This window comes from Bacillus rossius, chromosome 11 (assembly GCF_032445375.1).
Source record: "Bacillus rossius redtenbacheri isolate Brsri chromosome 11, Brsri_v3, whole genome shotgun sequence".
NCBI lineage: Eukaryota > Metazoa > Arthropoda > Insecta > Phasmatodea > Bacillidae > Bacillus > Bacillus rossius.
In genome coordinates, this window is record NC_086338.1 from 4810364 (window position 1) to 4837919 (window position 27556).

General features: G+C 41.5%; 1 protein-coding gene across 2 annotated transcripts in view; it reads left to right on the forward strand.

Moving 5' to 3' along the window:
• Positions 1 to 12364: 12364 nt before the first annotated feature.
• The window catches only part of LOC134536592 (gastrula zinc finger protein XlCGF57.1-like), a 90456-nt gene continuing 75264 nt past the window's right edge, over positions 12365 to 27556 (forward strand). Inside the window, exons 1-3 of one of the 2 annotated variants that reach the window (XM_063376356.1) lie at positions 12365 to 12510; positions 14042 to 14237; positions 14971 to 15069. In XM_063376356.1, the coding sequence (XP_063232426.1) occupies positions 12440 to 12510; positions 14042 to 14237; positions 14971 to 15069 (366 nt within the window). In that variant the 5' untranslated portion in view covers positions 12365 to 12439. The remainder of the gene's footprint in view (positions 12511 to 14041; positions 14238 to 14970; positions 15070 to 27556) is intronic. The other variant, XM_063376357.1, reaches the window with a different exon arrangement.

Sequence of the window (27556 nt, forward strand, 5' to 3'; positions counted from 1 at the left end):
ATCCTCAACTTACACTGAAAAATAGAGGGGGTGGTGTACTTTCAGCCTTTAACAAAACCAAATTTTTATCAGTGCTACCTGTTTACATGTACGACTTTCCCGGTATTGAAGCTATCTGGATCAAGGTAAAAACGTCTCATGCAACAACTTTTATCATCGGAACTATCTACCTAGCCCCGGACATCTCGCCGAACAAATATCTCGAGTACCTTGAACACTTGGAAGAAAAACTATCTACCACTCAAGAAGATATTTTAATTCTTGGTGATTTTAATGTTCCAGGTATTGATTGGCTCACTCGGCACTCTTCAAACATTACTCATTCACATGTCAAATCCAAAGCCAATTACCTTCTCAATTTTGTGTCTACATTGGGTCTGACCCAATATAATCACACCCAACCTTGCAAAAATCTTCTCGATTTATGCTTAACAAATCTACCTCAGTGTACAGTAACGCAAGCCTCTGAAATACTTACCAAAGAAAATCTGTATCATCCAGCTCTAAACATTAACATTGAAATTTATTCTAGCTCAAGAAGTGTTAATCCTCCCTACAGAAATTACAAGGATGGTAATTTTTTAGGTCTTTATAACTCCATAAAAAATTACGACTGGTCTCATTTCTATGAATCAACCAATGTTAATCATCAGGTGGATGTTTTAACAAATTGTATAACTGACAATATGAACATATTTATACCACTAATTTCTAAAAAATTACCCAAATATCCATTATGGTTTTCTAATGACTTAATTCAAGCATTAAAATCAAAAAAACATTTTCACAAACTTTATAAACGATCCAACAATCCTTATTATTATTTACAGTTTTCACATTTTCGCAAAATGGCAAAATCTTATATAAAACGTGATAAAATTAATTGGATCCGCTCTACTAATAACAACATCAAGAAAAATCCAAAGAAATTCTGGAAGTATGTTAAATTAATGAAAGATGGTTACTATGAACAATATTCTTTAAAAATCAATGATGATATTTGTGATGATCCAAATGTTTTATCTAATGTTTTTGCACAATATTTTTCCAGTGTCTACAAGACTTCAACCAATAATGTGACGTCTTCAAACATGTCCTCGGATTCTATTCCTATGTGCTACATTTCCGAATCCCTTATTCTATGGGGCATCAAGGCTCTCAAGTCATCCAAATCCACCGGCCCAGATGGCATCCCTAATTTTATCTTAAAAGGCTGTTCGTACTTATTAGTTCCTCTTCTTTATCATATCTTTAACACCAGTTTGCATTCTCAAGTTTTCCCTGACAAATGGAAAATAGCAAAGGTCATTCCGATACACAAACATGGCTCTAAATTGATTGTGTCAAACTACAGACCAATATCTTTACTTAATGGCTTCGCAAAAATATTTGAAAAAATTATACACAAAGTTTTAAATTTTCAACTTTGCCGTCGTCCGGGGTCTCGGGCTCGAGTCCCGGTGTGGCTCCTAGTGGGAAAAGGCGGTTCTTGATCTGTGTTGTCCGGGTGGGCGCCAGACTAGCTCGTTTCTAGTCGTGAATTTGGGGTCGTGGATGTATGTGCCCCTGCGTGGCCCACTAGGGCCGGCGGCGGTGTTGCGTGAGATGATTTTAAATAAGAGACGTGGAGTTGAGGTGGTGGTGTCGTACCTTTTATTCAGAGGAGCGAGTCGTACACAATACAACACTCTACAGAGGTCCCCGGGGGGGTTTTTACTTGTTATTCCGTGGCGCCTTATTGTTTGTGTTCCGCGTTACGTGGCCTCGGATGCTGTTATGTCTCAGACGTCTCACTGGGTACGTAGGTAACGTAATTTCGTAACACAAAGGCGGGACACAAAATACACTGAATTAAGGGGGTGCGCACAAGTTACGTGGCACTCGTTATTCGGGTAACGTACGTTAGCAATACAAAACACGGGATACAAAAATACACTGGGTTAAGGGGGCGCGCACAAGTTATGTGGCACTCGTTACTCGGGTAACGTAAGTTAGCAGTACAAAATACGGGATACAAAAATACACTGAATTAAGGGGCGGGCGATTGGAGACGGCCAATCCCGTATGCAAATGTCTCGGCGCGGGTGTTGTGCCCACTGTGGTGAAACACGCACCGCAATTAAGTTTGTCCAAGTTCCCTTGCGGGTTTGTGGTCAGCGCCGTGCGCGTGACCTTAAACAAAGTTCTGTACGTTGCGGGAGACGGCCCGTGCCGTATGCTGAAGAGCAGCCCCACTGACCAAGTGTGGTGCGGGGTGTCCTTAAGTTGATGCGGCCGGATTAGGTCCTGGACCGTAAAAAGGGACCGGGTACTCACGGAGAGGTTAAGTAATAAAAGGGGTTTGGTTAATTAGTGACTATATTTACCGGACGTTACTTTCAATGTAGACAAAGGATGTTGCCTCTCCGTGGGACGTAGGTCCGCCCCGGTCCATGAGCTGCGCTGAACTGCCGAACTGGCATGGCGTCTGAGGGAGGCTCGGCCTCTCTCGCGCCAGGCGTGACCTCATTACGCTAGACTCCAAACGGGTGTGTCTGGAAGAGATTTTATTGTCGCTAAAATCCTAATTTAATGTTTTAGGAGGAATGGGTACGGTTCTTCTCTTGTCTACTCAGGTTTCCGCGGCTTTGTCTTTGATTGCTGTTCGGGTCGCCTGACTCGGGTGGGCCATGGCCAGGGGTGTGTTCCGTTAGCGGGAGCGTATACTGGCGGGTGCAGGTCGGGCTCTGGGGTGGTCGTCGGCCAGACGACGTCAACTTCAAAATAAATTATCAGCCACTCAGCACGGTTTCAGATCTGGAATGTCCACCACTACTAACCTAATTACTTTTCTTAACCCAATCCATAATGTAGTTACTAACAGAGGTCAGGCAGATGCCTGTTATTTTGATCTAGCCAAAGCATTCGATACAGTAAACCATTCGCTACTTTAAAAAAAACTATCAGACTTTGGTTTTTGTACTAACTACTTGAACTGGTTTTCTAGCTATCTCAATAATAGATATTTCTTTGTATCTGTCAATAACCATAAATCCTCTTTACACCATGCTAGTTCTGGAGTACCACAAGGTGCCACTCTCTCACCTCTCCTCTTCAATATATTTATAAATGACATTACCATGGTCCTTAATTACTCAACTGGTGTACTCTTTGCTGACGATCTGAAAATCTCTAAAATAATATCGACAGTCAATGATTGCGCTCTTCTACAAAGGGACATTAATGAAATCAATAATTGGTGTCTTCTAAACTTGGTCAATCTTAACGATAGTAAAACTAAGGTAATATCCTTTACTAGGAAATATAACCCTATAGTTTATAATTACATTCTGAATAGTAACCCAATCTCAAAAACTTTCATTATAAAAGACCTTGGTGTCTTTCTAGATTCAAAATTATTTTTTCATAAACAAATCGACTACTTAAACTCCATTTCAAAAAGAACATTTGCTATTATAAAATATATCACTCATTATGCTACCAATTCTGATTCAATTATTTCTCTTTACTTGGCATTAATTCGATCTAAATTAGAATACTGTTCAACTATCTGGAATGACATTGGGTCGACTGATATTGAGAAACTAGAAAATTTACAAAACAAATTGTCTCAACTAATAATTCATAGAGGTTTTCCGCATCCCAAACTTATTCCTCTAGCAGACCGTAGAGCTCATTTGGACTATCTTTTTGTACATAACATTTATAACTATAAAATTAAATGTAGCTATATTCTTGAGAACACCGGATTGAGAATCCCCCAATTCAATTCTCGCCTCTTTTCTAGTTTATGTACTATTTATAACAAGAATGATCTTATTTATAGACTCGTTAAAAACTATAATAGACACAACACCAAGTCAAATTAATTGTGTACAGAGCTATGTTAAAGTATTTAATGTAATTTATATCCTCATACTAATTATAGTCAGTATTTTTTCTCTTTCACGTTTACATTATTGTACTCTATTAAATTTTATGTCTTGCTGCTTACTATCTTACCACTTTGTACTAATTATTATTTTAAGTATTATATTTGAATTTGTCCTTGTGTTGTCTGTGTGTATGGATGTCTTGTCCTTTGTTTCTTGTTTCTTTATGTATTTGTGTATATTTTGTTTACGTCGTGCCCACCACTAAAGTCCCTGGACTGTTGGTGCGCATGTAACAAAAAATTTAAATAAATAAATAAATTTAAATATGACGTCGACCCAGAGGCCACCCTAGCTCCTACAGGCCGTTATGGCGCGTCACCGCCTTCTTCTGTGCGCGGGCGTGTGCGGGAGCCAGTGGTGCCACCTTCAATAAATCAGTGTCCCTCCGACGTAGTTTTTTATGTATATTTTCTTTTCTTTCAGCAGGACATAATTTTTATTGTAAAAACTATAATATCATCCATCATGTATAATTTAAATTAGAAGGGTAAATAACATGTATTTTAATATGCACGGGGTGAACAAGTCGCGGGTTCCCGTCCACGAGGACGTGAGATGCTGCACGAGACGCGCGCGGGGAGGGGGTCGGCGCGAGCAGAGGAGGGAGTCGCGTCTGGAGAACCGCGGAGGAGTGACGTGTCGGCCGCGAGCTCTCGCCAAGACGAGTGAAACGGGTGAGCATAGAGGCCTCCGGGCTTAACGACAGTGACGCGGGGAATAGATCAGCAACAGTCTTCGAGTCGTGTCAGGCAGTTCGAAACTATGGAGATTAGTATGTCAACTATTGCCAAGGGGTCGCCTTATTGTAAATAGTTTAGTTTTCTTTTTATTAGTGTTTCATAATTTTTTCCTTTCCTCTCGTATGTATGTATATATATATATATCTTTATTCGCTTGTATAGTCATGCATTGCCTAGGATAAAATAGTACCATTGTGTCATGGACGAGACCTCGCCATTTTAATGGGACATTTCAGAAACTGTGTCCGCAGGTAGTGCTTGCCTGAATTCGCTATAGGACAGGAAATCAAAGCCCTGCCGGTTTGGGACAAACGCCATCGGTTAGCGCCGCGACGCCGGCGCCTACTACTTCCCATAGGCGGCCGTGTAAGGGGAAATTCTCGTGTAGTCAGGCCTCACCTAAGAACGGTCGTAGGCGGGAACTGCGATAGCCCCGTGCCAGTGCAAATAGTGGCCAATAAAAAGAGTGAGTGCCACGAAACCCTATGTAGTTTCATTATTAGCAGGCTAGATCCTCTTAACTGCCACGCGGCCCGAAACCCACCCCCAACTGAGCTAGCCCAAGAACCTACACAACCAATAAGGGGATCAGCCCGCTCGACGACAAGTGGCCCCCAACTAGGTGGCAACGCATTCTCAAACTTTCAAATTTTCAAAACTTTCAATTTTTTTTAAAAAACTTTCAAACTTTCGAAATTTTGTCTCAAAGGGCGTAATTTGGCAAAGTGCGGGTTGCCAAGAACACGGACAAAGTGGGCGGAAAGGACATCACGGACATTATATGGACTGGAGTAGCGTGCGACGTAGCGCGAGTTGCGTCACGCGAACGGCGCGGGAGCTGCCTGGCGCGGCGGAGCGGCGGAAGCAGGCGGAAGGAGCGGCGCGGGAAAGAGATAAGGAGACGCATCCACGCCGGGATCAGGTTCACGCGGGAGAGAGATAAGGCGGCGCGGCCCACGCCGGGCTCGAATTCGCGCGGTATCGCGCTGCGGCTTATCGCGCGCCGAGAGGCGAGTTCGCCGACCGAGCCGAGAAGGATCGGATAACCAAGTGAAGCCGGGTGACGACCGGAAAAATGGAGGGACCGGATGAGACAAAGGCGAGGGTGATGGACACGTGTGTGGGGTGTGGACTTCCGTTCAGGGGGAGACACGGACAGGACCTTTCGTGCGAATGCCCATGGGGACTAGCGGACGTGAAGAGTAGCGGGGAGAGTAATGACAGACAATCGGGGAGTCATTTACCGGGTCACCGCGACGAGGGCGTTAGAGAGCCCATAGGTCATGGTCATCCGAGTATAGTGATGCGAGTGGTCGAGGTGGCTAGCCCATTACCGGAGTTTGCGGGAGAACCGCACGAAGATCCGAGTGCGTTTGTAGCCGCGTGTGTGGACAGGCTTAGGGGAGTGCCACGAAGGGACTGGGTGACGAGAGTGTGTGGCCAGTTACGGGGCCGGGCGGCGAAATGGTGGACGGACACGGGGGACTATCTATCCGAGTGGGGAGAATTCGAGCGAGCACTAGAGAGGCGGTTCAACGGACCACTGGCACGAGCCGAGTGTCAGCGACAACTTTACAGTGTACCACAGGCCGCAGGGGAGAGCGCCGAATCATTTATCTATAGGAAGGTGCGGTTGCACCGGCGAGTGGGGCCGGAGAGAACAGTGAGCGAGGTCATGCCCGTAATATGCGAACAGTTGTTGCCGTCGCTACGCCCTTTTCTGCGACGGGCCGTGGACCTAGAGGTATCCGAGTTCGTGGAGCTGGCCCGGGAGACTGAAATGGACTTGGCAGCAAGTAGGAGGGAACTCTGGGCAAGAGAGTCACGACGGGAGCCTAGGATGACACCAGTGATGTCACAAGAGACTGTGACACCCGAGGACGCAATGACATTGGTCCGATACAGGGGCGGGGCCACACCACAAGGGCAGAGGACGACAGGGGGACCCACACGGGAGACCAGAACACGGTCAGAGGAGCGGAGTACGAATCAGCGGACGAGTGACAACCGTCCACCCAGGTGTCAGTATTGCCGCAGCCCGGAGTATCACTGGCACGCGGAGTGTCCAACCAAGGCGGAGTTGTGGAGGAAGATGGAAAGGGAAGGACGCCATCCGGGAAACGGACAATAGGGGGCAGGGACAGAGTCGGCCACTGCCTCCTAGATACGAACCCGGACAACATGACAGAAAAGACCTCACCGAGCCCGAGGACGAGTCAGCCCAACGACGCCCGCCATGACACCAGCCACAGGGACGAGAGGAACACAGGGACGTCGCCCGCCAAAAGTGACAGCCCCACTGGGCAGCTCGGAAGAGACACGAGGGACCACGGGAACCGCAGCATGGACGCCACAGCAGACGGGGGAGCCAGTAGCAGTCCAACAGCAGGGGACAGGTCACCACCAGAGGAGCAGGGGGCTCCTCCAGCACAGCTGGGACAGCTGGGCACGGACCAGGCGGCGCTGCTCCGGGTGCCAGTGCTCCTGAACGGCCGTCCCGTCCACGCGTTGGTGGACACGGCGGCGACCCACTCTTTTGTCTCCGCCCACCTGGTGCCGGACGAGGACTTGGAGCCACACGAGGACGAGGTGCAACTGGCAACGGAGGGGACAAGCGCGTCCACGTCTGGACGCGCACAGGTAACCATCGGTGTTCGTGACTTATTCAGTCGGACTAGCGCCCTGGTGATGCGTGGACTGCGGGAGGAGTTGATCCTGGGCCTGCCTTGGCTGGTCCAGGAGGACGCCGCCATTGACATCAAGGACAGTAAGTTGCACGTGGGCCGTCAGGGGCGCCGAACGCTGTACGGCGTGGGCCGGGCGGGCCCTGTTCCTCCCTCACCACAGATCCAGCTGGCAGACCTCACTCATGACGTGCCACCAAATTACACAGGGTTGTTCGAGGGCGTGTTGTCGCAGCAACCGTTAGTGTTCGCGGCCACAGACATGCTGCGGCGGACAACGGTGACGGAACATGCCATCCCTACAAAGCCACACAGTCCCATATACGTAAAGCCGCGGGAGTTTGGACTCAAAGACCGTCAGGTAGTGCAGGAACAGATAACCGAAATGCTCCAGAACGGAGTAATAGAAGCTAGTGAATCTCCGTACAATAGCCAAATCGTCATGGCTAAGAAGAAGGACGGGACCTTGAGGTTCTGTGTGAACTTCAAACCCGTGAACTCTGTCACCATACCCGCCCCACCACCACTGATAAACATTGCAGACGCGTTGGCAGGCTTGGGGGACGCCCGTATATTTACGTCACTTGATCTAAGGTCCGGGTATTGGCAAGTCCCCGTCAGGCAGGAAGACCGTCCTAAGACCGCGTTTACGGCCCCGGACGGACGCAGGTTTCAGTTCCGAGCCATGCCGTTCGGGCTGATGGACGCCCCCTCGACATTCCAGGCCATGATGGTCCGCGTCCTGGATGGGTTCGTGGGCGACTTCGTCACGGCCTATCTGGACGACGTGATCGTCTGGTCACGGACGTGGGAGGACCATGCGCATCACCTGGCATTGGTCCTCGAACGGCTGGCCAGACACGGGCTGACCTGCGCCCCGCACAAGTGCCATATCGGGGCAACGGAGATCAGATTCCTGGGGCATGTCGTCAGTGAGAAGGGGTGCCGCCCTCTCCCGGAGCACCTGGACCTGATCGCGTCCAAGGCGGCTCCACAGACGAGAAAACAGCTGCAAAGACTCATGGGGCTCCTGAACTGGCTGCGGTCCTTCATACCGGACTTCGCAGCGGTGACGGCCCCCATGACGGACTTGCTATCCCCCAAAACAAAATACAGGTGGACCGCGGAGGCCGACCGCGCCCTGGCTACTGTCAAGCGCTTGTTCAAGGACAGTCACACCCTCGCACGGCTGGTGCCGGGCGAACCCCTGTACCTACAAACGGACGCGAGTCAAGTAGGTATGGGGGCCGTGTTGTACCAGGTCGGACCCAATGGCGAGCGACGCGTGATGGAGTATTCCAGTGCCAAATTCGGGCCGGCCGCCCGGAACTACGATGTGAATGAACAGGAGTGCTTGGCAGTGGTGTGGGCTGTCAAGCGGTACCAACACCATCTGGAAGGGCGGGAGTTTACTCTTAGGACGGACAATCAGTGTTTAAAATGGTTGAACTCGATGCAAGGGAGGAAGAGTAAATTTACCCGGTGGGCTGTGACCCTCCAAAACTTTGCATTCACAGTGGAACACGTGCCAGGGAGGACTAACCAACTTGCCGATGAATTGTCACGACATCCTAACCCAGAGGACATCTTTGAGGACGAGGGCACGTGGGACGATCTGCTTCCTCCGTCAGGGCGCGCACCCGTCACGGGAGACCAGATGGGGCCCGCGGCATTGTACGCGGTAACACAGGAGGAACCAGTCACTGAACCCGAGGCAGTGGACACTCTCTCCCAGCTGATTAGCGCCGTGCAGCGGGTTCAGCGGGGGGACGACGTCTCGAAGGCCGCCGTGGAGGCGTGCGGGAACCAGGTGGTACCGGATCAGCGCTGCGTGGACGGGGTCCTGCAGACGCGGGTGCCGGGAGGTGGGGATGCTTGGCGAACTCACGCCCCGAAGGGGGCCCGCGCGGCCATACTGGGTTATTTCCATGACCACCAGCTAGCAGGCCACCCCGGGGCCGAACAAACCGCGGAGGCAATCAGGGTCTCCTTCCACTGGCCCGGCATGGGACACGATGTCCGGGAATACGTCCGACGCTGCCACACTTGCCAGCAGCGCAAGGCCCGGAGGACAGACGGCGAGGAGCAACAGCGACCTCGCCGCCCGCAACACCCATTCCACACACTAGCTCTAGATATCATGGGGCCCTATCCCCGCAGCAGCAAAGGCAAGCGCTTCCTTGTAGTACTAACAGACCTGTTTACCAGATGGGTCGAGGCCTATCCGGTCTCCAACGTCCGGTCGGGAACGTTGATAGCGCTGATCGACGGAGAGGTAGCCCCTCGCTTCGGGTACCCAGCGGTGCTCCTATCGGACAACGGATGTCAGTTCACGGGAGCCCGCTGGAAACAGGCCTGCAGAAGGTGGGGGGTGAGCCACCACACGACGTCGACGTATCACCCGAGGGCCAACCCAACCGAGAGACGGAACCAAGAGATAAAGGCTCAGCTCCGTCTCCGGTTGGGAGAGGACCATTCAAAATGGGATACCCATTTGCCGAACCTCTTATACTGTCTGAGGCGTCGTACGAGTGCCGCCACGGGCTACTCGCCGGCAGAGCTGGTCATGGGGCGGAACCTGGCGCTGCCAGGAGAATGCCGGGTAGAGGCGGCAGCCACAGAAGCCGGATGGGGCGAATGTCTCAATACCGAGCTGACCAGAATGCAGGAGAGGGCTAGGCGGAGACAGGAGGCCTATCTACAGCAGACGACACCACAGTCCACTAGACCCCCCCCTACTCTGAACCCCGGGGACCAAGTGTACGTCCGACAGCATCCTCTGTCGTCAAGGGCAAAGAACTTTTGTGCAGGTCTAGCCCCGAAATGGGCGGGCCCCAGGACCGTTCTGCGACAGGCGGGGGCCACATCGTACTTAATACGTACACCAAGCGGGAGGCCCGCAAAAATTCACAGAGACCAACTGCGCCTAGCCGCGGGGGAGAGACAAGCTCCAAGGGACACGGACAGGGGAGAGGGGTCTGCCTCTACACCAGTCACCGACGCAAACCAAGCCAGCCGTGACATGGACGGAAGGTGGGACGAGGACATGGCGGGACAGAAAGAACAAGGAGACGTGACAGAGACGCGACCGGCAGCCGACACAGGGGCAGCCATGAAGGGAACGGAGACAGGAGGGGCAGAAGAGAGCGTAATGGAACCAGCCAGGACATTTGGGGAACCAGACGAAACGACCGCCGACACAAACGTGATCCAGTTCATCACGGAACCGGACACGGACGGGGAGGACGAGGAGGGGAAAGACCCAGACACCCCTCTCTGGCCCCTCAATACGAGTCTGGCGGACTCGTCGTTCATTATGACCGTCACCGAACCAGACTCAGATACAGAACGGGGGGACACAGAGGGGATGGAGGAAGAACTGATGGGGGTCCTGACAGGTGAACCAGGATCTTCGGGGTGGTCTGCCATCCCAACCACGAGGATGGGGGGAAAGGGCAGGACATTAGACCCCAACTGTTCGCTCAGCCCCTCAATTTCCAGAAGCGAATCTGGGGAAAACTCCCGACCTAGGAGGATACGGCGGGTACCCACCTACTTACGGGAATTTCAGTGCAATAACCTACCAAAGGCAAGCCACCACACTAACACAGGATCCCGACTCAGTGTCATGAGTTTACTGCCACCCTTCGCGAGACACCCGCACACGATACACACCAGAGGCCAAGACACTTCCTACCCTCTCGTTTCTACGATCAACGAGTGCAACGGCAGATGCGATTAAGAGACGTTGACGCGCATAATGGCCTTGTGGGAGGGGGGGGCATTTGACGTCGACCCAGAGGCCACCCTAGCTCCTACAGGCCGTTATGGCGCGTCACCGCCTTCTTCTGTGCGCGGGCGTGTGCGGGAGCCAGTGGTGCCACCTTCAATAAATCAGTGTCCCTCCGACGTAGTTTTTTATGTATATTTTCTTTTCTTTCAGCAGGACATAATTTTTATTGTAAAAACTATAATATCATCCATCATGTATAATTTAAATTAGAAGGGTAAATAACATGTATTTTAATATGCACGGGGTGAACAAGTCGCGGGTTCCCGTCCACGAGGACGTGAGATGCTGCACGAGACGCGCGCGGGGAGGGGGTCGGCGCGAGCAGAGGAGGGAGTCGCGTCTGGAGAACCGCGGAGGAGTGACGTGTCGGCCGCGAGCTCTCGCCAAGACGAGTGAAACGGGTGAGCATAGAGGCCTCCGGGCTTAACGACAGTGACGCGGGGAATAGATCAGCAACAGTCTTCGAGTCGTGTCAGGCAGTTCGAAACTATGGAGATTAGTATGTCAACTATTGCCAAGGGGTCGCCTTATTGTAAATAGTTTAGTTTTCTTTTTATTAGTGTTTCATAATTTTTTCCTTTCCTCTCGTATGTATGTATATATATATATATCTTTATTCGCTTGTATAGTCATGCATTGCCTAGGATAAAATAGTACCATTGTGTCATGGACGAGACCTCGCCATTTTAATGGGACATTTCAGAAACTGTGTCCGCAGGTAGTGCTTGCCTGAATTCGCTATAGGACAGGAAATCAAAGCCCTGCCGGTTTGGGACAAACGCCATCGGTTAGCGCCGCGACGCCGGCGCCTACTACTTCCCATAGGCGGCCGTGTAAGGGGAAATTCTCGTGTAGTCAGGCCTCACCTAAGAACGGTCGTAGGCGGGAACTGCGATAGCCCCGTGCCAGTGCAAATAGTGGCCAATAAAAAGAGTGAGTGCCACGAAACCCTATGTAGTTTCATTATTAGCAGGCTAGATCCTCTTAACTGCCACGCGGCCCGAAACCCACCCCCAACTGAGCTAGCCCAAGAACCTACACAACCAATAAGGGGATCAGCCCGCTCGACGACAAATAAAATAAATATTTAAACTTTTGCTTTTACAATACCATTGTGTACGAGATTTTTTGTGTGTCGTACGAGAATGTTCGCTCCTTGGTACGAGACATTTACATTTACAATCTGGCAACACTGCAAGGATAGAGCTTGTGGTTACAAAAACGCGAATGCTTACATTGTTGATTGTTTTGATTGGCACCGTTTAAATTTTTTGCTGAATACACGTGATGGTGAAATCTTGTGCAGCTTTTGGCTGCACTAATAGATTCGGCAGTTGTGATGGATTAACTTTCCACAAGTAAGAAACTGTTATTTTCGTTTTGTAAATGTATAATGTGCGTTCATACAGCGAGGGTAAATATTTACAATCGCGGTAGATGCCAAAAAAAATGCTAAAAATCTGAAAATACTTTTATTCTGTGCCCTTTCACTTCCTCTTTTCAAAACAACCGGCGGAGGTAAGAAATTCCAAATACTTTAGGAGATATCAAATTTTTTAATTTCATCATATGTAGAGTCGCGGTAGATGCCAAAAAAAAAATGCTAAAAATCTGAAAATACTTTTATTCTGTGCTCTTTCACTTCCTCTTTTCAAATCAACCGGCGGAGGTAAGAAATTCCAAATACTTTAGGAGATATCAAATTTTTAAATTTTCATCACAATACCTGTGAATTCAGGCGGCCACCATTGTTTCTTGTTTACGAGACGAGTATGAATTTTTTTTCCGCGACGTAGGTGAACGACTACATTGTTGCTTGTTTAGGAGTATCTATTAAAATCTGAAAATACTTTTATTATAGTTATGTTATGTTAGGTTAGCTACATTAAAACACTTTAAAACACTATGGACGGTTAGTTAGGTTAGTATACCTACATTAAAATAAACAGAGAAATATAAATATTAATAAATAAAACCGAGGTTGGCCGAAGGTAAATGGTTCGGGTGTAATCGGGAATGGCAGAACTTTATGTGCGTCTTGATTTACCGTTCGTGAATGCCTAATTAATTAAAATGGTCGATTAGGTCAGGTCAGTTACATTATTAATACTTTCAAACTAAGCAGACATTAAAAATAATATAAATTAATTTTAATGGTTGTTTAGTTTTAAAGTATTTATAATGTAGCTGACCTGACCTAACAAACCGGGACAAAGGATGAACGGTAGGAACTCACGTAATTTTTTTACTTATTACTTGCGCAACAAATAAAACATTAAAATTTGAAACGTTAAAAACTCAGATACGTTAGAGGCGGGTACATTCCTTTGCCATTAGTAGAAAATGATGTAGTCGTTCTACCTACGTCGCGAAAATAAAAAATCATAAACGTAAACAAGCAACAATGGTCGGTTCACCGTTCACCTACGTGGAAAAAATCATACTCGTCTCGTAAACAAGAAACAATGGTGGCCGCCTGAATTCATAGGTATTGTGATGAAAATCTAAAAATTCTATATCTCCTAAAGTATTTGGAATTTCTTATCTCCGCCGGTTGATTTGAAAAGAGGAAGTGAAAGAGCATAGAATAAAAGTATTTTCGGATTTTTAGCATTTTTTTTGGCATCTACCGCGATTGTAAATATTTACCAAATTAATAATATTTTTACCAACAATATTTAAAGTTAAGTACCGTAAACTGCTAAAATAGCACTATTTTACACCTTAAAATCCAAATTTTTTAGGGGAGGGGAACCATGCTTCTTAACCCCCCCCCCCCCCTCCTTCCATACACAAATCCTGGCTACGCCACTGTGCTGTACCTAAAAGGTCTATTGATTATTGTGATGCTACAAACCCATCTAAAACATTTTGTGACTTTAATTGTAGGTTTCCAAAAAATCCAGAGCGGCGGAAATTGTGGGAAGATGCTGTCAGAGGGAAGTGCTGGAAGGCTAAAGACACAAACTATTTATGTTCACGTCATTTTGACGATATCATGTTTGATCGTACTGGGCGGAGGACAAGAATTCGAGAAAATGCTGTGCCTTCTGTGTTTCCAGAATTTCCTTCAAACTATCAAAAGGTGGGTGTTTAATTAGAATGAAATCTTTCTTCCAATTGGGCTACTGCCCGGTGGCAAGGAAACTCGTTCTCTACCCTCCTCAATACCTCGATCCTTAGGTACTGTCCACAAACCCCTTTGCTGCTGTCCTTCTAAAACTAATTTCACTCCTTTGCCTTCTTGTCAACTCTGTATTTTCCACTCATGATCTCACTTTCACCTAAAGCACCTTCTGTACCTTGTTTCCCAGTTGTTCTCTCCCACCCACACCGCTTACCCCCTTGAACATCCTTACTTTCCTCCTCTCCTGCAGTGTGCCCCATTACTTATGGTCTGTATCTGCCGTGCACCTTAGTGGATAGTGGGGATTACTGTGAAGCTCAGGAAAATTATAAAGCAAAAAGTGACATAGATAACATAAATAATCCAGGGATGTGGTGAGAACAAAAAAAAAATCATACAAATTGCAATCAGTAACAAGGGAATACATATTTTACCTACAGTAGATCTATTAGGGCCTACTATCTAGGCCCCTAGTTGACATTTTCTTTTTCTTATCTTCAGTAGGTAAAAATAAATTTTTTAAAGGTTGTGCTTAGTCTTTCTTGAAGTTGAACAATTACTTAATTTGTATGTTCTGTATTCCTCTTTTCATGTAAATTATATTTTAAATAATGAAAATTTAAGAATAAGTAACTGTGTGACAACACTGAATTAATACTCTCTTATTTGTTACACGTGGATTTTTTTACAGAGAGGGAAACCACGTAGACGCATCACAAGGATTTGTAATGCCTCAGTTAGCACTTCTCACAGTTCCAGTGATCTGCCTGATGCAGCTTGTGCTTCACTGGTATGTGAACATGATTGAGACTATATTACCATCAGGTACAGAAAATAGTAGTAATGTTATGAATTTTAAACTGGTACTCATACTAATGTACAGCTGTTACGGAAACATTAATTTTAAGCAAAATTAAGGTAAACACACCGGTGATGGACACCCCACCCAGTAATGGACACTTTTGACTTTGAATAAAAAAAATAAGAGGTTGGGTCTATATATCGCGTACCTAAAAAATTGATAATTACAAGTCGACTTTTGTGACACAACCGATATGATTGTTTTCGGAAAGCACCCCATGTTTACTTTTTAACCGCGCCAAATCTGAGTGGCGGTAGAGGAAGTGCAGAAATCTTGCCATTTGTTGTCAAAAGTGATAAGGAGGTAAGTGCTGTTAGACATGTTTTTACTAAGTATTAGATTATGTAGGTAAGATGTCTTGTGTTTATAGTAATATAGATATTCTGTGGCACATAATATATGTTCGTATGATAAAATATTTTTAAAAATGGCCCTGTTATGAGGGGTGTCAACTACTGGCATGCGTAACCTCTCATTTCCATATAGTGGACACACATGTCCACTACTGGTGAATTTAATTTTAAATTTAAAACATGTGCAACTTCACTTAAAAGTTATGTTTATATAACATTGACAAATTGCTATGACTTCCAGTTTAAAATTCGTAACATTACCAATAGATGACACAGATGTCCACCACTGGTTTTTTTGTATGTCCACCTTTGGTTAATACTTATATAATTGTATTTTGACAACATAAAAATTTACGTATCTATTTTTCTAAAGGTCTCCCATAATTAGGGCAGAGTATACATACATCTAACACATACTGCTTGGCGTGTAGATCTATTTTATACAACAATGTCAAATTTGTATTGAATAATAAAATGCAGATATTAAAAATTCTACTTGTTTCTTTGCTTTAGGCCACAATGTCAAAACGGTCCATCCTGCGATATGAACATGCAGCAATGGAAGCTGCTATAAAAGATGTGCAGAATGGTCTGAGCATCAAGAGAGCAGCTACGAACCATGGAGTACCACGAATTACTCTACATAGCAAAATCTCGGGGAAAAGCCCAGTTGCAAGGAGAATGGGTCCAGATTCCTGGCTTACACCAGAGGAAGAGGACATTCTTGTTGAGTGGATTGTTTCTGCTGCTAAAGCAGGCTTTCCTGTAACGAAGGATGATCTGTTAAACTTCAGCAGAAAAAGGAATTGCAGAAAGGAATAGGAAGAAATTGGAAAAGAAGCCACTAATGCCTACTGGCAAAACTATCAGCAATGAAGACTATACATCATCTTCCGAAGATGATCGGGATCTCGTTCTGCTAGATTCGTCGGACGCTATGAGTGAAGTGTCTGAAGAAGAACTCATATTGCAAGAGCCAAATGAGAGAAATGTACAACCAGGAGCCTTTGTGCTTGTAACTTTTATGGGAGGAAAACGGTTGGCTACAAAGTACAGATATGTATGCATAATACAAACATTAGAAGGTGCCAATATCCAAGTAATGGGGATGAGAGCAGTTGGTCCATCCAAGAAAATTTTTGCACCTAAGGACAATGACATTTCGTATGTTCACGTTACTCAAATTGTGGGCATTTTGCCAAACCCAAACTTTGAACTTCATGGAGGCAGGATGAAATACGCCTTCAGTGGACCTGTAGATGTGTTTGAAATGTAATTTAAAAGCTGCAGTGTTTGTGGTTTTTTTTATTGTCTTGCTGTTCGTCTTGTAAATCTCATACCCCAGGTAACATTACCTAAACTTTGAAGACAGTTTGCATTTTTATCTTTTGATTTTTGTGTAGAATGTTGCTTAAGTTCAAGTTTTGTCTTATACAATTAAGTTAAGTTAATTTTATGCTCAAAAATTTAATAATTAAATTTAATCCCAATAAGTTAAATTACTGTATTAGTCTCTATTTCTTTATTTATGTAAATATAAAATTAGTTTTGCAAATGTTTCTGCACATTTCAATGTGTGTCCACCACTGGTTAAATGTTGTGTCCACTACTAGGAAAACGTATAATTTTGCCATGTCCACTACTGGTATGAGAACACTATTATTTTTAAAAATTATTATATTAATAACTATGCTATGTTCATTGTTAATCCACGTTTCTAGATGACAAAGAAGGATTGGAGAATTGGCCAATGCATACATTAATAACATTTAACCACTTTTGTGCTTTCAGGAATTTTTTTAGCAGATTTTTTAAAAAATAATTTCTTAAGGGTGTCCACTACCGGTGCTTTTACCTTATAGGAGTTATAATCTTTAAATGCGATTCGCAAGTATTCGACACATGTGTTGACTATATGAAAATGACAGTTTATGCATACCATAAGCAACACCCCTCCTAATGTGGGCATTTTTAAAACTATTAGCTATATCATACAAACATACGTTACACGTCACAGAATGTCTACATTTCTATAAACACAAAGACATCTTGCCTACATAATCTAACAGTATGGTAATCTCTGTTCTATTTTAATAGTTCGTAAGTCCTATTTATGAAACTTATCACATGTTACACAATTGTACATGCACTTTTGTGTATCTCTGCATAATTACACTAATCAACATTCACCATATTACTGCTAACAGGTTCATATGCATATTTTCTATCGTCAAACCTTGTCCCTGTTAGCTAATAGACCAGGGTAGATAATTTTTGAAACAAAAAAAATAATAGTTGGATGAAACCCATTAGAAAAGGAAGAGAATATAACAAAAATGAAAGGAAAAATAATTTACGGGCAATCTGAGATCGGGAGGTGGAAGGGGGTGAGTTTTTAAGGGTAAAAAACGGTTTATCTCGATTTCCGGCAAAACTACAAGTCCTATGGAAAAAGGTTAAATAGCAAAGTTTTAGGTAATAAAAACATCTACATTTTTTGTATTTACACGTTTTTCACATAACCTCAAAATTTGTGAAAAATTCAAATGATCATATTTTTGGTTTTTAATTTTTATCTTTTACAAAAAAACAATTTATTTTCACTGAATTTGGTGAAAACCTGCCTTTTTATGTCCCAAACACACTATAATTTTTTTGATTTAAAATATTTATTTTTTCACCTTATTTTGACCTAATATCGAATAAGCACCCTAATTTTCAATCGAAAATTCCCACGACAAAATATCAGCTTTTTTTAAAAAGTCAGTGGGTTTTTTGTTCGTTGAAATCTATACTTTATGATGGTGAAATATATATATAGACACACATACACACACACACATTACCATGGTAAATGTTCTCAGAAAATGCAAAAAAAAAAAAAAAATGAAAATACTTGAATCCGAATTAATTTTTTTAAAATCATTATGTACAAATTTGAGCTATTGATTAAAATTTACACTTTAATTACTCGAAAAACGTAAGATTCCATTTTAAATTGATAAAAAATATTACAAACCCATAAAACATAAAGATGGCAAAAAAAACATGCGAAAATAGTTCTATATATTAAAGATAGGATTTAAAGGGGATTTCATCTATAAAAAAATGTGACTGCTGCAAATTTTTTTCAGTAAAAAAGTTGATTTATTAAATTCTTATTGCAGAAATGCATTGTGCATGTCTTCGACGGTGGATTTTTACTGCACAAAGTAATTTGACAGAAAAAAGAAACGGGGAAGAGATCATGAATAAATATTAGCGCTACATAGAAAACATTACGCAGCAGGAAGCTTTATTGTTTTTTATGGGTACCCCAAAATTAAAAAATCAGTTACTGTGACAACAGTACGAGCAGCTAATTCAACTAAAAGAGGAGAACGTAGTTGTAGAAAAACCTCAGACAATATTTCAGAGTTCAATTATCAAAACCATACAAAAATACCATTTATGCAAGAAAATTTTTTATTTAACGAGAAAAACAAGGAAAAAATAATAAAAACTTTAATGAAAATATTACAGTCACAAGGATTTTCCTGTAAACTAGCAGAAGAAAATGCTGATGCTGACATAATTAAGACTTCGATAGAAATTGCCAGAGATACTAATAAAACTGTCATTGTTGTGGATATTGATCTTTTGGTCCTTTTGAATCAATTGAATTCAAATATTCATGACATTTATTTTCTCAAGCCAGGTTCTGGAAATGTAAAAGAACTAGTTATCACGTCTAATAGTTTCAAATATGAATCCTTCAAAAATATAGTTGCATTTCTGCAATAAGAATTTAATAAATCAACTTTTTTACTTAAAAAATTGCAGCAGTCACATTTTTTTTAGATGAAATCCCCTTTAAATACTATCTTTAATATATAGAACTATTATAGCATTTTTTTGCAATCTTTATGTTTTATGGATTGGTAATATTTTTCATCAATTTAAAATGGAATCTTACGTTTTTCGAGTAATTTAAGTGTAAATATTAATTAATAATAGTATTTTCGTTTATTGCATTTTCTGAGAACATTTACTATAGTACTGTGTATATATATTTTTACACCATCAGAAAGTAGAGATTTCAACAAACAAAAAGCCCACTGACTTTTTTAAAAAAGCTGATATTTTGACGTGGGAATTTTCGATTGAAAATTAGGGTGCTTTTTCAATATTAGGTCAAAATAAGGTGAAAAAATAAATATTTTAAATCAAAAAAATTACAGTGTTTTTGGGACATAAAAAGGTAGGTTTTCACCAAATTTAGTGAAAATAAATTATTTTTTTTGTAAAAGATAAAAATAAAAACCCAAAAACTTGGTTATTTGAATTTTTCACATAAATTTTGAGGTTATGTGAAAAACGTGTAAATACAAAAGTTGTAGATGTTTTTATTACCTAAAACTTTGCTATTTAACTTTTTTCCATAGGACTTGTAGTATTGCCAGAAATCAAGATAAACAGGTATTTACCCTTAAAAACTCACCCTTTTCACTTCCCGACCTCAGATCGCCCGTAAATTATTTTTCCTTTCATTTTTGTAATATTCTCTTCCTTTTTCAATGGGTTTCATCCTACTATTATTTATTTCACTTTTTACAATTTTCAAAGGCTTCAGCCCTGGTTTATAATGGAATGGCTATATAACAATTGGAAAAAAAATTCTGAATAATCATTTCTATATCAAATCAAAAAACAATTAAAATGACATATATGAAATGCCTTGAAGTAAGTGGCTTTAATTTTGAATTTTGCAGTATCATATTTTAAAAATTTTCACAGGGATCTCATTTTTAAAATTTTTCATATCAATAGAATAACAACTTACAAAGATTATTTAAAGTTGTGAACCATCTAGATAACATTTTCAGTTTTGTTTTTGGTAAATATGTAGTTGGGCTGTATTTGCGAAAAAAAAGTTAAAAATCCGAAAATACTTTTATTCTATGCTCTTTAACTTGGCCTCTTTTCATTAAACGTGGCGGAGATAAGAAATTCCAAATACTTTAGGAGATATCTCCGTTCTTATTTTGCAATACAAGACCTGTGCAATCATTCGACCGTTGCCATTTTTTTTATTTTGCAGTGTGTTCGTGAATGCCTAATTAATTAAACTGGTCGATTAGGTCAGGTCAGTTACATTATAAATACTTTCAAACTAAGCGTACATTAAAAATAATATGAATTAATTTTAATGGTTGTTTAGTTTTAAAGTATTTATAATGTAACTGACCTGACCTATCAAACCGGGGCAAAGGATGAACAGTAGGAACTCACGTTATTTTTTTTTTACTTATTACTTGCGCAACAAAATTCAAATAACAAATAAAACATTAAAATTTGAATCGTTAAAAACTCACCTTAAGTTAGATGCGGGTACTATTTCTTTGCCATTAGTAGAAAATGATGTAGTCGTTCACCTACGTCGCGAGAAAAAAAATTCATACTCGTAAACAAGAAACAATGGTCAATGCCGCATGAATGCACAGGTATTGTGATGAAAATTAAAAATTTCGATATCTCCTAAAGTGTTTGGAATTTCTTATCTCCGCTGGGTTTAATGAAAAGAGGAAGTTAAAGAGCATAGAATAAAAGTATTTTCGGAATTTAAATTTATTTTTTATCAAATATCGCCCAACTATGAATATTAAAAAATTCGATATCTCCTAAAGTATTTAGAATTTCTTATCTTCGCCAGGTTTAATGAAAAGAGGAAGATAAAGAGCATATAATAAAAGTATTTTCGGATTTTTAACATTTTTTTTCGCAAATACCGCCCAACTACATATTTACCGTGTTTTTTAATTTCTATTAATTTACTGATAGATCAGTAAATTATTCTGAAAAGAAATAAATTATTCTGAAAAATAAATAAACAAACTCAGAATATTAAATGAACAATTAGCTACTTAACAGTAAAATTAAATCAGAGAAATAAACCGTTTAGGTTATGTAAAACTTAACTTGATTAAAGCCCTATTGCATGTCTGCAATGAAGCAAAACGTGGTGGATTTTGCTTAGGAGGTACATAGGGGCCTAATAGAGATGTGAATTGGTTCAGCATGCATGCATGCATGTACCGGTACTTAAAAAGTTCATTGGCCAGCAGTGTTTATGGAAAAATAAATGTGAAAAATATGGGGAGAAGTGAACTTGCCGATACCAGGCTATTATTTATTGATGTCACCAATATGGCATCGCCTCCATCATTACCTCCCCTACTTTCTTTTGGGATAAGCACGGGATATGGGGGTTTTGGGCGGGGAACTTTTTCTCTGCTTCTACAATTGCCTTTCAAAAGTTTTTGGGTATCACGTAGGTAGTTCACTTGAATCCTACCCATTCAAGTGTATGTCTCGATACTGAATGAATAATTTCCGTGGTATTGCATAGTTCCCTCGTGTCCTACCTATTCCAGCCTTCAATTAAATACTTACCATTCAACTATTTCTCACATCACTTCTTCTCCATCTATTACTTGCCTTTTTTTTATTTCAAAAAACTACTTCCCCATCTGCATACATTTTCTCTTATCGTTTTTCCTCTATCATTCCTACTACAACACTTTTGTTTCTACTTATTTTTATACTTATCTTTTTTTAGATCTATAAACACATTTTTTCATGAATCTCATAACTTTCTCTACCCTTTTTCCATCATCTTCACACATAACTCTCTACTCGTTTTTTTACTAACAACACTTACAGCCGGCTTATTCCCACCTACCTGTCATTTTTCCTTCAAATGTCTCCTCCATAACTAACACACTGTGACAAACTAAACTACCACACGTCTCCATTAACGGCTGCAGTGCTACCAACCCTTTAACATTTTGCATCTATTATCACTTGTTTACACTTTCAATATGATGTCATACATTTCCCCTCCATATTTTTTAACCAATAGGAATCCTGGTATCGCCAGGATCACTTGACTCAAAATATGTGTATAAGGCACTCCAAATAGAAAAGATAGTATATTATTAAGCACACAATTATTTTGGATGTTTGTTGTTACCATCATTCTTGAACATTTCTCTGATTTGAATTGTAGGTACAGGTTGTTGGTGTTAAAATCATTTCAAAACGTGAGACAATTGTGACCACTCCAGAGAAGTCCACCAACACAGATGCAGAAGTTGTTACTAACACAAGCAATGATAATACTGAACTGTATGTCCCTCAATTAGGAAATCAGAAGACTGTTTCCTGTTCATGCAAGGAGGTTCAAGTTGAACCAGAGCTATCGGAAAACACACCTATAAAACAAGCCGTAAAAAGGAAGCTAGAAGATGCTATGAGAAGCTTACAGGAAAAAAAGAAAAAAATCAAGAGTCTTCATCAGAAGAAAAGACGTCTCCAGAAGAAATGTTTGTCACTAAACAATGCATTAGTGAACTTAAGGAGAAGAAATTGATTTCTGAGCTAGCACTTGATGTTCTACAGTCTACAATACCACCAGATATATATGAATTAGTAAGAAGAATGGTCAGATAAGAAAGAAAAACTTACACTCCGCTACTGAGGTCCTTTGCTATGACATTGCATGTTTACTCTCCAGCTGCATACAGATTTGTTAGAAATAAATTCCATCTTGCTTTACCATCTCCTAGAACTCTGTCTGGGTGGTACAGTTCCGTCAATGCAGAGCCTGGTTTTACTGGTGAATCATTTGAAGCATTATGTTCAATTGTTGCTGCAGAGAGCACGAAAGGGGAAAGAGTTTCAGGTTGTTTGGTTATTGATGACATGTCAAAAAAAAAACACTTGTGTTATGATGGGCACAAAACCACTGGTTTTGTGGACATTGGGACTGGGGCTCATAGTGATGACTTACCTCTTGCTAAAGAAGCATGTGTTTTGATGCTGGTGTTGATGAAAAAGCATTTGAAAATACCCTTGGGATATTTTTTAATATCTTCATTATTATCATCAGAGAAAGCTTCGTTGGTGAGAGAGTGTTTGCGCAAATTGTATGATGTTGGCGTTGATGTGCATGCATTAACTTTTGATGGGACATCTTCCAATATCAGCATGGGGGAGCAGTTAGGTGCTCAACTATTGGTAGATGATCCTGTTACACACTTTGACCACCCGAGAGATCTTTCGAAAAAAGTTTACATCATCTTAGATGCTAGTCATATGATCAAGCTCATTAGAAACTGTCTTGGCGAGAAAATTTTACGAAATGGAAATGGGTCTGTTATAGACTGGAATTTCATTCAAATTTGGTAAAAATTCAGGAAAATGAAGGTTTATTTATTGCTAACAAGCTAACGAAAAGCCACATAGCATGGAGAAACCACAAAATGAAAGTGAAATTGGCAACTCAGGTGCTAAGTAAGAGTGTAGCTGATGCACTGATATTTTGTGAGAACACTTGCATTTGCCAGAATTTCAGGGTGCTGAAGCTACAGCTGAATTCATCACAATATTTGATACTCTCTTTGACGTGATGAATTCACACAGTAAGTATAGCAAAAATTTCAAGGCACCAATAAAAAAAGAAAATGAATGTCAGTGGAGACCATTTTTTACAAAGGCAGAAAAGTACAGCAAAGCGCTTAAAATAATGGAAAATCTGGGCAATGGTCGTGTTTCTGAGCGATATGTATGCAAATCTCAGAGAAAAACTGGTTTCCTGGTTTCTTTTTGATAAATATGAAGAGCATTGTTGGTTTGTATGAGTCTCTCGTTCACACCAAATTATTTGAGTATATTCTTACTTATATAAATAAAGTCAGGACCATCTTGAAACATTTTTTGGGGCCATAAGACAGAAGTGTGGTTGGAATAATAATCCTTCAGCTCGTGCATTTAAATCTGCGTATCGTAGCTTGCTATTGCACATTGAAATTGCACCTTCAAGTTCTAGCAACTGCATCTTTCCATATCAGCCTAAATGTCTCTATGCAAGCAGCAGATCGGTGAAAAAAGTAGCTGCAGAGGAATATAATTAGGAAAGACTGCAAAACCTCTTCAGTACATATTCTGATCACAATTACTCCTGTGCACATTCCTCATATCAAGAACTTTCAAAATATGTTGACCATGTTGTTCACTACATTGCTGGATATATTTCCAAGAAAATTATGTATATAGTTACTTGTGCTCAATGCAAGGAAGCACTGTACAGCAACAATTCAAAAGATTTTCCTCTTGTTCCTTTGAAGTCGAGGGGATGGTTGACTGCACCATCTGCTGATGTTGTGAAAATATGTAAATTGACTGAGCAGTTGTAACGGTTCGTTACTTACAAAATAAACAGTTCAACGCCGATTGCAAATTTTGATGTTTTTTTATTTTTTTCCAAACAGAATGCCCCGACGAATCCAAACACTTACAATTGTTCATTCATTCTTTTCACACATATATCTGCCTGTCGAAAAACTGCTGGTAGCTCGTATGACGAGAAATTACCGAAAATTTATATCGTAGATGAAGTCCTTCAGTAATTTTTTACTGCAAGTACAAAAAGAATGGTGCGACCTGGAACAGGGCCGCACCCAGCGAAAACCAGCGAGCCGCCGAAACGCGGCCTCGCCTGGCAGCGATCGACAGACGACTGGTGAAATCTGGCCACTCTCTTCTCCACGCAGGGAGGAGAAGTCACCTGACCTCACCGACCAATCACACGCACGCTTCATTCACTCTTACAGATATCAGCCAATTACAGAGCAAGTTACAACACATGAAAAAATCTTTTACACACAAAACTCTGGGCTTCCCCTGATCAGTCTCTTTTCAATTTCACCTCGAAATCGGGGACTCCCATTCTCGTTCTCTCTCCCACACCGTGAGAGAGCAGTTATCACTCAGTTCCCATGCAGGGGGGGAATTACCGTCTTTATCTCGGTTGGCGGGGAAGCACTGTTTCTTTCTTACTCACACTTACAGGCCTCTCATGCCTCTCTTTCTAACCATCATACCAGCCCAGACACAGTACCGTGATTTATAATTATATTACAACACGTTAATAAAATTTAAGAACAATAATTATAATACGAATTACTTTACAAAATTTAAACTTATTGAGAAAAAACCTGAAAAAGTAGGCCTAAACAGGTAAAAATCTAGTACAACGGCTCATTTGTGAATAATTTCATAAAAAATAGTAATGATTAAAAACGTCTGTTAAAATACAAAATACCTTCTTAAAACACATAGCAAATGGAAATAACATATACTAGTATCCATAATTTCTGAATATACTGTTTCCTAACTTATACATCACTCAAAAAACATTGACTTATTACTGCTTACACCTACAAAAGAAGTTTAAATGAAAATTATTTATATTGGAGGGCAGGGTTCTGCAATGCTACATAACCCCCCCAACTTTTCAATTAAATTAACACTACATTTAATTGAAAAGTTACAAAAGTGAAAAACTAATCTGTACAAAAATAAACACAAGACATCCTTCAACTTAAATGCATCCTGTCATTACACTCTTGTTAATAAAAGAAATTCAAAAACAATTATTATTATTTTTTTTTTTATAAATTACAAAGATTAATACCAATTTTCTGTTAAATTTAAAAATGATATTTCAGTTTTGGTACAGTCAACAATCCTTATCCCTAATGTTCTCTTAGTTTTATTAATACAAAATACAAGTAGTTTCAAAATTAATTTCTGCACAAATTTCAAGTAGTGTTCCCTGGTCTCCGAAGAATCTTCCTACCACATCTCAACTCTGGTTGGAACAGCTGTGGACACCTCTACACAAACTGCAACAACTCCGACAAACTGAAATCTCGAAGATATCTCCACGACGAAAAACAAACTCGACGACAACCTACTTCAGCTGTGGAGCACCTCGACACTAGCTGCAATAAACTCCAAAAAATTACAAAAATTTCAGGAATTACGTCTCCATGACTACCTTAACGATGATAAAAACTTCTCAACGATGACAAATAACATTTCAGCAGTGGAGCACCTCGACACTAGCTGGCACATATAACCCCAATTGACGATGAACAACAACAATCGCCTTCTCAAGACGACAATTGCACGACAATGGATAACTCCTCTCTTACCAGGAAACCACTACTTTCATCCACGAATCAATAAAATCCTCCACTCCTCATACTGCACCAACAAAACATTGACAACACTATCGCTTCAAAACTGTTGACACCAAATTTTCCTAAATTCCCTCCAAAAAAACAAATTCTAAAAATCTTCACAATAGCTCCATCATAACTCCAACCACTGGACAACACTTATTTCAAAATTAGAACTAATCGGCTCAATATTGATAACCCATTCACTACAACTTCTAAATAGATGCATCACTTCCTAAGAGACAGTAATTCACATAGTAAACCTTCCACAACAAATACAACTATAAAAAACATTAAATTAGTTATGTGAAATTTCAAAAACTTTTTCATAACACACTACATCATCACTTATCATATTCAAAATTTCTTATTAAAGTTACACCACCTCATATTTACGAAAATACACAAAAATTTAATTCTGTTATCAACACTGCATTTTCATTTGTTGACATTCACTTACATTTCTTAGTATCATTAACCATAATATTAAAAAAAATACACAGTTCCTTTTCCTTTAACTTCCTTCCCCATCATTCCTAACTCCTTCATTCCTAGCTCCCGAGCTAGCCGAAAGGTAAGGGGCGCCCAACTACAACCCTTTTAGCTGCTAGTCAGCTCGGCTAACCTATTACCAAATTTAAAACAAAAAATTATACAAAGTTATACACAAATATACACTGCACTTGTCAAAATTTTAAGCTTTACATACCTTACTTAAATTTCCATAAAACAATAAGTTGACATTTCTACAGTCATGGCATGACAAACACTTCATTAAGATAGACGTATGTTTCTCTTCTTCAAAAACAAATTACATGAACTAATGTCCTTCCTCAGGTTTCAAATCATACATCCCCTTTCAGCAGCAGCAGCACATATAATTAACATTGATGAGGGGTGGGAGCGACCAAGGATAAGGGACGCACCCTTGCAAAAAAGAAAAAACATCGGACTCCATGCCGGAAACATATTTAAAATTATTATCCTGGCCCCCCA